The 13,377-nt window shown below is 36.7% G+C and overlaps 1 protein-coding gene across 1 annotated transcript; it reads left to right on the top strand.

The window, feature by feature from the left end:
• Positions 1-9,143: 9,143 nt before the first annotated feature.
• LOC113693307 (uncharacterized) lies at positions 9,144-12,160 on the top strand. The gene is made up of 3 exons (XM_072053696.1): positions 9,144-10,607; positions 10,703-11,893; positions 12,011-12,160. The coding sequence occupies exons 1-3, from the start codon at positions 9,144-9,146 to the stop codon at positions 12,158-12,160; spliced, it is 2,805 nt and encodes a 934-aa protein (XP_071909797.1).
• Positions 12,161-13,377: the final 1,217 nt, after the last annotated feature.

Raw genomic sequence — 13,377 nt, 5'->3', positions numbered from 1 at the left:
TAATTGCATATTAATATTCCTTTCGCTGATACTATTTTGCAGATTTCTGCATATGCAAAATTCCTCAAGGCGATCATGATGCGAAAGAGGAAATTGGAGGATCATGAAATGATAGCATTAGCGGAGGAGTGCAGTGCCATTATACAAAACAAGTTGCCGCCGAAATTAAAAGATTTGGTGAGTTTTTCTATACCATACACCATCGTTAATATTGAATTTTTCAAGACATTATGTGATCTTGGTGCTAGTGTATCATTAATTCTTTTAACGATCTAGACAATTAGCTTTGCATGAAATAAAACTCCTTAATATTACTTTGCAGTTAGCTGATCGATCTATTAGATATCCATTAGGAGTTTTGAAAAATGTGTTGATTAAAGTTAAAAAATTCATCATTCTTGTGAATTTTGTGATATTAAATATGGAGGAAGATATGTCTATACCAATTACTCTTGGTAGACCACTTTTAGCAACTACGGGCACTGTCATTGATATAAAAGATAAAAAACTCAAATTTCAAGTAGGTGAAGAAGTGGTAGTATTTAGCTTGCATGAAATGAAAAAAATACCCTTCTTTTTACCGATCATGCTTGTTCCATTAGTACTATTGAAATGCTAACCCAAGAATTGAGTCAAGTCAATCTTGACTTCGATCCTCTTGAGATTTGTTTAATGAGTGTAGGGATGCAAGAGGGAAATGATGAAGAAATTGAAATATTGGCCAAGTATTTGGATTTTTAGGCACCTTATAAAAGAGGTAATGTTTATGAAAATCTTAATTAGGAAAAAGGACTTCCACCACCTTTGAAGATTGAACCGCCAAAATTAGAGCTCAATCCGCTTCCTAACCATCTAAGGTATGAATTCCTTGGAGGGAATAGCACTCTACCGGTAATTGTAAGTGCTCATTTAGACGAGGAATAATCTACGAACCTGCTAAGAGTTCCAAGAAAGCACTAGAGGCCGATTGGATGGACAATCTTGGATATCAAAGGTATAAGTCCTTCCATATCTATGCATCACATTTTATTACCGGACAATTGCAAACCAGTGGTGGAAATGCAAAGGAGACTCAATCCAAATATGAAAGAGGTGGTAAGAAATGAAATTCTAAAGTGGCTTGATGCAGGTATAATTTTTTCCATCTCTGATAGTATTTGGATTAACTTAATTCATGTTGTCCCTAAGAAGGGTGGAATCACAATAATAATGGTAAGAATGATGAAATGATTCCATCATGACTTGTGGTTGGGTGTAGAGCGTGCATTGATTACAAGAAATTGAATGCAGTCACTAGAATGGATCACTTTTCTTTATCCTTTCTTGATCAATTATTAGAACGTATAGCTGGTTATAAATTTTATTATTTTCTTGATGGATTTTTAGGTTATAACCAAATAGCTATAACTCTTGAAGATCAAGAAAAAATCATATTTACTTGCCCCTATGGCACCTTTGCCTTGAAAAGGATGTCATTTGACCTATGCAATGCTCCTACTGCATTTCGATTATATTGAAAAAATTGTGGATATTTTTATGGATGATTTTTCAGTCTTTGGTTCATCTTTTGACCATTGTCTTCATAATTTAGATTTAATTTTGTAAAGATGCAAGGAGAAAAATCTTGTGCTAAATTGGAAGAAATGCCATTTTATGATTCGTGAAAGAATTTTTTTAGGGCACAAGATTTTCTCTAAAGGAATTGAGGTAGACAAGGCAAAAATAGAAAGTATTGAGCGAATGCCACCTCCAAACAATGTTAAGGGGATAAGAAACTTTCTTGGACACGCAGGCTTTTATAGATGTTTTATTAAGAATTTTTCTAAGATAGCAAAACCATTGTGTGATTTACTATGTAAAGATATACCTTTTCATTTTAATGATCAGTCTTTAACTGTATTGGATAGGTTGAAGAAGGAATTGACTTCTGCACCCATTATAACTTCACCGAATTGGTTGCTATCCTTTGAATTGATGTGTGGTGCAAGTGACTACGTGGTTGAAGCAGTTTATAGGAAGGATAACTTTCCTTTACCCTTTCTTGATCAATTATTAGAATGTATAGTTGGTTATGAATTTTATTGTTTTCTTGATGAATTTTCAAGTTATAACCAAATAGTTATAGCTCCGGAAGATCAAGAAAAGATCACATTTACTTGTCCCTATGGCAACTTTGCCTTTAGAAGGATACCATTTGACCTATGCAACGCACATGCTACATTTCAACGTTGCGTGATGGCTATATTTTCTAATTATATTGAGAAAATTATGGAGATTTTTATGAATGATTTTTCAGTTTTTGGTTCATCTTTTGACCATTTTCTTCATAATTTAGACTTAATTTTGTAGAGATGCAAGGAGACAAATCTTGTGCTAAATTGGAAGAAATGCCATTTTATGGTTCGTGAAGGAATTGTCTTAGGGCACAAGATTTCTTCTAAAGGAATTGATGTGGACAAAACAAAAATAGAAATTATTGAGTGAATGCCACCTCCAAATAATGTCAAGGGGATAAGAAACTTCCTTAGACACGCAGGATTTTATAGATATTTTATTAAGAATTTTTCTAAGATAGCAAAGCCATTGTGTGATTTACTATGTAAAAATACCCCTTTTATTTTAATGATAAGTGTTTAATTCAATTTTAAAGGTTGAAGAAGGAATTGATTTCCGCACCCATTATAACTTCATCGTATTGATCGCTATCCTTTGAATTGATGTGGGATGCAAGTGACTACTCGGTTAGAGCAATTTTGGGACAAAAGAAAGAAGGAATGATGCATGTTATCTATTATGGTAACAAATTACTAAACGTGGCGCAAATCAATTATGCAACTACAGAAAATGAATTATTGGTGGTGATATTTATTCTAGATAAATTTAGACCCTACCTAGTAGGATCTAAATTATCATCTATGGGGACTATTCAGCTCTTAAATACTTACTGCATAAGAAAGATGCAAACTCTCGTCTAATCTGATGGATTCTTTTATTGTAGGAATTTGATATTGAAATTAAGGATAAAAAAGGGATCGGAGAACCTTGTAGCAGATTACCTTTCGACATTAGAGTATATCCCGACAAATAACCAATTTCCAATTAAAGAGAATTTTTCAAATGAATTTGGCTTAACAATTATCAATTCTCCATGGTATGCGAATTTTGCTAATTATTTGATAAGTGGAGTACTTCCGAAGGATTTTAACTCTCACCAAAAGAAGAAATTCCTACATGATGTTAAAAGTTATTTTTAGGAGGAACCATTACTCTATAATATTGTACCGATGGTATGGTTCGTAGATGTATTCTTGAAGAGGAGGTACGTGATATTCTACAACATTATCATAATTTAGAATTAGATGGTTATTTTAGTACTTCTAAAACTGTAATTAAGATGTGGTATTTGATATTTTATTGGTCTACCATGTACCGAGATGTTAGGGAGTATGTTAAAACCTGTGGTACTTGTCAAAAAATTGAAATATCTTCTAGAAAAAGTGAAATGCCCTTAACTACTTTCTTATAAGTAGAGTTATTTGATGTGTGGGGTATGGATATTATGAGATCATTTTCTAGTTCTTTTAATAATAAGTGCATTTTAATAGTCATAGACTATATTTCTAAATAGGTGGAGGCAATTGTTTCACCTACTAATGATACTAAGGTGGTATTTCGATTTCTTAAAAAAAACATTTTTAATAGATTCGGTATCCCTAGAGCCATAGTAAGTGATGAAAGAAAGCATTTTATAATAAACAACTTGATTCTTTGTTGCTTAAATATAGTTGTAGGTACAAAATATCATTTCCATACCATCCACAATCAAACGAACAAGCGGAATTAGCCAATCGAGAGATCAAACTCATCTTGGAGAAAATGGTGAACAATTTAAGAAAAATTTGGGCAAGAAAAATCGATGACGCACTGTGGGCTTATCGGATGGCATTTAAAACACCTTTGGGGATGTCATCGTGTCGATTAGTATATGGAAAAACTTGTCATTCACCTGTAGAAATTGAACATAAGGCATATTGGGCTATTAAAGTAATTAATATAGATTTTAATCTTGTAGGTGGAAGAAGATTACTTGAATTGAGCGAATTCGAGAAACACCGGTTACATGCTTATGAGAATGTCAAAAATTTATAAAGATAAAGTTAAATATTGGCATGATAAGCATCCTATATCTAAACAATTTGAGGTGGACAAAAAGTTCTCTTATACAATTCACACCTTAGATTATTTCCCGAAAAATTCAAATCAAGATGGTCGGGATCATTTGAAGTCATTCAAGTCTTTCCTTATAGGGCCGTGTAAGATATGATCGGTTCAAAATCAATGGACAAAGATTAAAATCCTTCTTGATGGGTGAAATCGTCCCCAAAGGACTCATATGTCCTTTGGGTAACTCTTCTTCAACTTAATGAGCCAAATCTTTTGAGTCGAGTCAACGACTCTAAACAAAAGCGCTAGTTGGGAGGCAATCGAATGTTTTTATTATATATGTTAACTCGGTGTGATTTCGTGTTTAACACATATATTTAAATTAGTTTGTTGTTTTTGTATTGTAGGTTCGGCAAATGGAAGCAAAGAGGATCATTTGAGGCGAAAAAAGCGAAGTTTGGTCAAGAAACTCAACCTCTCGACTTGTGTTAAAGGTGTTATTGATCAGTTAGAAAGGGGTAAAATAGATATTTTGATCATTTTACTTGCGCGTGCAATGATAATTTTGGCAAAAAAATGATCTAAGATATATTTTGAGTACTTGAGGGTAAAAGTCGCATTTTTGGTATAGTATGAATTTCTGCACAAAAATTGCAGAAATTCACAACACTTAGTTGATTACGCGACCCCAAGCCGCGTATTTCAAATCGCGTTTTCCATTCTATATTGACAAAATAGAATACATGACTATTAGTGAAGTCGCGTATTCATTGGTCGCATATTCAATTCTACACCAACAAAGCAGAAAATGCGACATACTAAAACGTGACTTCAAGTTGCATTTTGAGGTTGTGTATTGCCTCTTAATGTTAAAAATAAAAAACATGAAGAAGCTTTCTTTCACTTTTTTCTTCATATTCCTCGCATTTTCTCTCCACCAAAACACACACAATTCACACACTTTCATTTTGACTCCATAGTTTTGCTAGAAATCATTAACCCAACACCTTTTAATCATCATATAGCTTTTCTAATCGATTGAAATCCAAGAAAAACAACTAAAAAATTGGTTTTTAATTAATTTGGGGTTAGGGTTCTTGGTTTTCAATTTCTTCAAATGGAGGTCAATTGGGGTGTTTCTCAGAAGGCATTTTGCATATTATTCATCACCAAACATCCTTCTACGTGATTGAGATAAATTTCTTCATTAATTCTTTGAATTTTAGAAGCTGGTATTTTTTATTTTTCTAGCATCTTCTAATTTTGAAATTTTGATGAATATTATGGATGTTTATGATTTCTAATATGTTTATTGATGTTATTCAAGCATGATTACATGTTCTACTATAGCAACTGGATGTCTATATTGTTGTTAAATTTTTGAGTTCTGTATTTGGATAAAATTGAAAAAGTTGCTTGGATTGTTATTGAACCCTTGTTTATGGATGATTATGATTAAAAATGGTTGGTTGATGGTGTTTTAGCATGTACATTATTGATTAGGAGTAATTTTGATGGATTTTATGATTTTTCAGGATAATTTTTGCCTAATTCATGTTTATGGCTACATATTAGCTATTATTGTCGATTAGTATTTGCTATAAGCATGATTATTGCTAAAAGTCACTAAATTGATCTTATTTGTTACTGATGACAAGAATTTGGTGATTTTGGTAATTTGTCAGCAAGTTTTCATGTCATGTCTATATGTCATACTATTATACATTTTTGAAAATTTGCATCGATTATTTATGATGTTATGATGTGTTGGTATGGTTGATTTAGTCAATTTTAATCCCCATATTTGAAATGAAATTCTATTGAATTGCCTACGATTACTATAATTGGAAAATTTCTTCTTAGGTATTCTGTTAGAATTGTTTCTCCTATGATATGTGATGTGTGTTCCTTTATGCTTTAATATAAGAGTTAATTGTTTTTTTAGGTACCATGGTGGGAAGAAATCGACTAGTTGTTTATGAACCCTTTTCTTCTAGTAGTGAGAAGACCAAAGAGATGGAAGTCAGCGAAGAAATTGAGGAACGTGAAGACAAGGAGCAATCTCTGTCGCCTCAACTAGTGCCACGACATCAATCGGGAAAAACATTGCAATAAGCTGAGCCGATGGTTTATGATAGTGCCAAATTTTCAATGCTGCAGAATCAAGAGCGGTATGATGCACATGCTAACTTGGAATTCTTGTTTGAAAAGCATGTGAGGTCAGATATTGAAGCAGTGTATCGCATTTCTGAGGCTTTTAACCAATTTGGTTGGGCGTCGATTCTGAACCTGTCAACATATTATTACCCTGATCTAGTGCGCGAGTTCTATGCCAACATCGTCAACAGGGCACATCACAATGGTGAGGTGGTAGAGTCGTGGGTGCGTGGGAAGTGCATTTATTTAATACGGGAGCGTTTGGCAGTTATTTTGGGTTGTAGCAACTAGAGTCGGGCGGTTCATCTGAAGAAGAGATTTGTCACACCCAATAAGTGGTAGGATCTATCGCACGCCATGAATAGGTTTGGTTTTAAGTACCAACCTTTTTGGTCTTCATAAAAGGAAACAATGGTGGCAAGTGTCCTTGACTCTCGCTATCGTCTCATTATTTATATGATGGCGCATAATGTAATTCCAAAGAAGATGGGTTACAACGAGGTTCGGAAGAGCAACATCTACTTCCTTCATTATATGTTCCACGACCGGGAATCCTTCTATGCCCGTATTCTTCTACCGAACATCATCGTCAGTTTAAAACACTCCACGGAGAGAAGACGCATAATGTTGTTCAAATTAGCATTTCCTCGCCTACTTTCCTTGATGTTTGAGAGGATGAAATTTAATTTGGCTGGAGCTACTCAAGAAGTTGTTCGCCCTAGTATTGATTTATCTTTAACTTGACTATGAAGCATGGGCATAGATGTGGCAGCCGTCCCTCGACTAGTTCGGGAACGACGAGACAAGGTGCAACATGGTCGAGATGAGGTTGGCCCCTCCACTGTTGCACCACCACCTCTTTCTCCTGTGCATCCATCTCAATCCAACTGGCAGAGGCTTTTTGGTTGTTTGGATGACATTGAACATCAATTAATCAAAATGGATACTCACCTGCACTACATTGAAGATCATTTCAGCAAGAGCTAGTCCACCTCCCATGCATGATAAAAAGGGCGACGACTAAGGTTCCGCCAGATTTAGCATGATCTTTATCTTTGTCTCCATCTTGTTTTATCTTCGTGGTTGTATTTTGTTTTAACTCTTCTTTAAGGGATGTTTAACTCGCACTTCTTATTTTACAATTCGGAACTTGTGGTAGTTGTTAGTAGATGGTTTATTGTAGATGGTTGATCAGTCGATGGCTCGTGATTCAAGGTTGAATTGGACCGCAACCATTAAAATAGGGAGTAACTTGTTCTTATTTTGCATCTTTTCTTTCCCTAAACATTGAGGACAATGTGTATGCTAAGTGTGGGGGGAGAATTGTCTTAAGATGTTATTTTTGTGTTTAAATGTTTGAACATGTTATTCGATAATTGCCATGTGTCTTGAATGCTGTCAATCTTAGGTTTGTTGACAGGGAGTTTTGTCCGTGTGTAAGGAAAAACTCTACCCAAATTTTTTCAAAATCTTGTCCAAAATTGTAAATTTGCCATAAAAAGTTTCAAATTGTTTCGATTTTATCAAAGGGTAACAAGTTGCACACCATTAGTAATTCAAATTTCTTCTACTTTTGAGATAAATATATGTGACTTGGAAACTTCTTTTCTCAATTTACTTGGAAATGACTATTATGTGATTATAATTTGTGTATTTATAGGAAAGCATATCGTGTAAAATGGAGACAATTATGCCTAAATTTTGTATGATTGATGAAATTTCTTCTCTTTACTTGATTTTACATAGTTAAGTGATAAATATAGTCAATAATTGCAATACTCTTTTCATGATTATTCTTTTGGGGGACTAATTATTATCTTTTCTTCAAAAAAAGGGGAAAAATGGAAAAAATGAAAAATGAAGAAGAAAACAAAAAGAGAATAAGAGTTGTTCTACTCTAATGGTTCTTATACTTAGTAACGGCGAGTCTTCATCTACAAATATCGATTTTTACGCAAAACGGTACTTGAATTAAGAGTAGGCAAGGCAACTTGAGGATGTGTAGTGTTGAGTAACCAGCGATTTTCATCTAAAAATATCGATTTTCGCGTCAAAAGACACTTTCACAACTTAGTAATATTTAGCTATGAATGAATCCCTCTTTAAATATGAATAGATGATCATGGGTTTAGGAAGCATTTTTATTGACCATGGGAATTATTTGCTTGTGAAATTGGGTAAGATGAGACATTGGGTTGAATTAGTTAAAATTATGGCATAATCGGCTCTCTTTTACTTGATATTATGAGTACTTGAACTTAGTTGACTGATTGCATAATGGTTATTCACCTTGTTTTGAGAAAATGAAATTGAATGATGCACATATTTTTATTTTCAAAATTTTGGATCATTGTTGGACAAACAATGGTTCAAGTGTGCGGGAGTTTGATAAGTACATATTTTACGTGTTTTAAGTGTATATTAGTAGTTAGTTTGATGTGTTTTATTTAGTTTTATAACTAATTAACTAGGATTTTAGTGAAAATAAATATTTTGTGGTTTAAGTGGTAAAAATTACATTTTTATGAATTTTAATGGTGAAAATTTCATGTTTTTGTAGGTTGAAGGATTCAATCATCAAATGGCATGAATTGAGAAGAGAATTAGATGATTGATGATGGTTTGAAATGATAAAAAAGAGAATATGAAGTGCAAAATACTCAAAGGATGAAATGCAAGTTTTCCAACATTGATATCTTGTGGTATTTTGGCAATATCTTGATCTATAAGCATTGGATTGAGGTGATTCTTATACAATTTTGAAAGTAAGAGATAGATCTACATTTGGTATGATACATTGAAGTCTAGTTCAGCAACGGCGCATGCAAGCAGTGATTCATAGGGTCCATGATGCCAATCAAGAGTGGGTGACTGAGGAAGCGCGTATCGGGGCTGAAGCAATCAAGTATTTCTCGTCTCTTTTTTCGATGGAGGAGGCTCCAGCAAATTCAGAGGTACTTGGGGTCATCCCAAAATTATTGTCGGAGGATGACAATGAGCAATTGCAGAATATTCCATCCTTTGAGGAAGTGCGGCAAGTGGTCTTTGCGATGGACGGGGATAGTGCCGCCGGTCCGAATGGGTTCACTAGCAAATTCTTTACCTCCTCCTGGGATATAATTGGCAGAGATGTGTATAGAGCGGTGCAAAGTTTTTTCTGTGGAGAGGAGCTTCCGCGACGGGTTACTGCTACCTCCATAGTTCTATTGGCCAAGGTAGCACGTCCAAAGTGTTTTTTTGAGTTTCGCCCGATCAGTTTGTGTAACTTTGTGAACAAGATTTTTTCTAAGATTCTCGCGGCTCGGCTTGCGCCTATCCTTCCCAAGATAATTTCTGCAAATCAAAGTGGTTTCGTTTGGGGGCGGTTAATTTCGGATAATTATTTGCTAGCTCAAGAACTGATTTCTAATATGGTTAGCAAAGTAAGGGGAGGGAATGTGGCATTGAAGTTGGACATGATGAAAGCTTATGACCGGGTAGTATGGCCTTTTTTGATCAATGTGCTTAGGGCTTTTGGGTTTGGAAAGCAGCGGATTGATATGGTTTGGCGGCTCATTTCGAATGTCTGGTTTTCAGTGGTTGTCAATGGGGCTTTGTTTGGCTTCTTTAAGTCAGCAAGGGGGCTACGCCAAGGGGATCTGCTCTCCCCTGCTTTGTTTATCATTGGAGTCGAGGTGTTGTCGAGGTCACTAAATAGTTTGCCGTACTTCCGAGGGTTTCAGGGGTTTTTCGTTCCAAGGGGTTGCCCTCTAGTGACTCACTTAGGATATGCGGATGATGTGCTTGTTTTCTCCAGTGCGACTGTGAGATCCTTAAAGTTAGTGAAGTGGGTTTTGACAACCTATGAGGCAGTTTCTGGGCAACGGATCAATGCGGGGAAAAGTTGTTTCTTGGTGCACCTAAAGGTATGCCTATCCACGAAGATGGCCATTCAGAGGTTAACTGGTTTCATGTATAAGCCTTTCCCGATTAAATATCTAGGGTTCCCCCTTTATTGCGGTCACCGGAAAAAAGAGTACTTTGGGGGTTTGTGTCAAGCAGTCCTTCTTCGTATTCAGTCCTGGCAGAACAGGGTGTTGTCTCAGGGAGGGAAGATAGTGTTGTTGAAACATGTCCTTTCATCTATGCCGATTCATCTGTTAATGGTGGCTTCTCTTCCCAAAGCTATTTTCTTGGAGCTTGAGGGCATGTTTGCTAATTTCCTTTGGGGAGCTTCAGAGGGGGGTTCCAAGTATCATTGGATTCGCTGGCAGGACCTGTGTGTGTCACAAGAAGAAGGGGGGTTGGCCTGTGCCAATTGGAGGATGTCTACAAAGCTTTCTCCATCAAGTTGTGGTGGAATCTTCCGGCACACACATCTTTGTGGGCTGATTTCATGCAGGCTAAGTTTTGTCGGGCGGTGCACCCGAATCTGGTGTTTGATGGCAAAGGTTCAGAGGTGTGGAGACGGATGGTGAAGGTGCGGAATATTGCTGAGAGACATATCGGATGGATTGTTCGTTCCGGGAGCTCTAATTTTTGGTTCGACAATTGGTTTGGTTCAGGAGGTTTGTCAGACCGGTTGGATAGTGTATCCGACCATAAGATTGTGGATTTTGTGCAACATGCTACCTGGGATGTCCAAAGTATTGCACAATGGGTGCTTTCGGAGATAGTCGCTGAGATTGTTCGAGTTGACCCACCTGCCGGGCAGCTACCTGACCTCATGATTTGGAGACCAGAGCATTCGGGATATTTCAAAATAAAGTCAGCGTTCAACTTGGTCCGACATCAGTCTTCCTCCTCGCTACTATTCAAACGTATTTGGCATCGAGGTGTGCCATTGAGAATTTCATTCTTCCTGTTGCGCCTGCTGCGGGATCGTCTCTCCTTAGACTGTACCTTATGGAAGTTGGGGATTCATGGACCGTCGCGATGTGTGTGTTGCTCTTCACCTGAGGTCGAAACTGCGGAGCATGTGTTTGCTGCTGGGGATATGGCGCAACAAGTGTGGCACTGCTTTGGGGATACGGTTAGAGTTGCCTGGACTGGGCTAGCCTTTCGCGTATGTATTGCGGCCTGGTGGCAGGGAAAGCGAGGAAATAAGTTTCTGGAGTTTATTCATCATGTTACCCCCTTGTTGATTTGTTGGCACATATGGAAGGTTAGGAATGGCATGAAATATGATGGTAAGAAGATCGAGGGGGTCCAGCTATGTCATGGTGTTGTTGTCGATCTTCTAGAGTTGTTTAGGGTACAGTTCCCAGAGTGCAGGGTGTCATCGCTATCTTGGGTAGAATTTTATCTGGAGGTTTCCAATTGGAATGCAGCTAGGTCTTACATGCTGGTTAAATGGGTACGGCCCTCACACGGGGGCCTAAAACTCAACACAGACGGGTGCTCCAAGGGTAACTCTGGGGAGAGTGGGGGTGGGGGTGTGCTTCGGGAGGCTAGTGGTAGGCTGGTCCTGGCGTTTTCGTGTAATTTTGGTATAGCTTCGAGTATGCAGGCTGAGGCCTGGGCTCTGCTATTTGGGGTCAGGTTATGCCTTCAGCAGGGTTTTGATTCATTTGATGTTGAACTGGATTCCTTGGTGTTAGTGCAAATTTTAAATCGGACATCTCGTTGCCCATGGAGTATTTATAAGGAGATTTATCAGTTGGTTGGTTTGTTGCATCATTTTTCATGAGTTCATCACTGTTATCGCCAGGCTAACCAGGTGGCAGATATATTGGCCAATGAAGGTTGTCGGCATGACCGGGAGGAGATCTACTTGGCAGCTTCAGCCTTACCCCAAATCGCGAGAGGAGCATTTCACTTAGATAGGTTAGGAGTTGCGTCTCTTCGTCGGTTGAGATGAGCTAATGTAAGGGAGTAGTACTCCACATTTATATTTATTTAACACAGAATAAATAAAAGAAGTTATTAAAAAAAAAAGTCTAATTCAGCCGTTTTCCTAGTCAAGAGGTTAAAATACAGAAGTGCATTTTCATGGTCGAAAGTTGAAACAGAGTTCTGACCAGTCAGGGTATTTTGGTTATTTGTGAGAACCCATAAATTTTTCGATTTTCTAGGCTTTATTTTATTTAATTGCACGTCTTTTATACATTTTCTTTATTAGAAAAATTTTCTAAGTAATTTTTATGAGTAAATAGGGTTTTTAAATTATTTTTTTAGTATAAGTTAGTTCATGAGGTTTTAAGGGTATATACCGGAAGTGGGACCCACTAGTGCGGTAAGTTCGGTAAAATTCGGTCAATTAGGCTAAGTTTTGTATACTGGGTTTAATTTATCAGGTGTCAAGAGATAATTAGAGGTTATCTAGATGGACTATCAATGGAGAGACAAAAGGATAAGTTTAAACTTTAAAGGTGCTAGGTGTCGCGCTACGGCTGGTTCTTGGACTTTTACCATCTTACACTAACTTTACTAAATATTTAATTTAGACCCAAAATAACCTTCATTCATCATCCTTCTTGGTCGAGCTCTTCAAGAGGAAAAGGAAGAAAAACCTTCAACATATTCCTTCCAAAACTTGCTTCAATTTTCGAATCTAACCGATAAAACTTCAAATCACTCCATAAAAACCCTTAGCTAGGTGGTATTGAAGTAGTTAGTGAAGTGGGTTGGAAGAAATTGGTGATAAGCGACTTCCTTTCTTGAGGTTGCAAGGTGAGTAGCTAGGGAATTCTTTCTTTGGTCTTGATAATGTCAAATTAATGACTTGTGTTGGTTAAAGATGTGATTTGGTGGAAGATTTCTTGATTTTTGGTAGAGATTGGTGAATTTTATTTTTATTCATGATTTTTTTTTCTGTTTTATATGTTTAATATTGTGTGGCTATGGATGATGGTTTGGAATAGTCTAGGATGAAGTTTTGATGCGTAAATTGTAGCTATTTGCGGAAAATTTCCTCTTTGTACCAAAATTTCCAGATTAGGGTTTCAATTAACCCCTGTTCTGGCCGGTTCTGTTCGGCTAGGTTAGAGGCTGAATCAGTCTTGGATTAAAACATGAAAGTTGTAGAGAATGATGTTTTATAGTTGTCTGCAAAATTTCAACCCAATCGGAGTAATG

This window comes from Coffea arabica, chromosome 6c, assembly GCF_036785885.1.
Source record: "Coffea arabica cultivar ET-39 chromosome 6c, Coffea Arabica ET-39 HiFi, whole genome shotgun sequence".
NCBI lineage: Eukaryota > Viridiplantae > Streptophyta > Magnoliopsida > Gentianales > Rubiaceae > Coffea > Coffea arabica.
This window is presented reverse-complemented; position numbering and strand designations above follow the sequence as displayed.

Excerpts from the sequence above, each read along its gene's own strand:
- LOC113693307 (XM_072053696.1), top strand. The coding sequence starts at position 9,144 with ATGCAAGCAGTGATTCATAGGGTCCATGATGCCAATCAAGAGTGGGTG. Across the intron at positions 10,608-10,702 it reads CACAAGAAGAAGGGGGGTTG|GCTAAGTTTTGTCGGGCGGT; the intron begins GCCTGTGCCAAT and ends GATTTCATGCAG. Across the intron at positions 11,894-12,010 it reads ATGTTGAACTGGATTCCTTG|GCTAACCAGGTGGCAGATAT; the intron begins GTGTTAGTGCAA and ends TGTTATCGCCAG.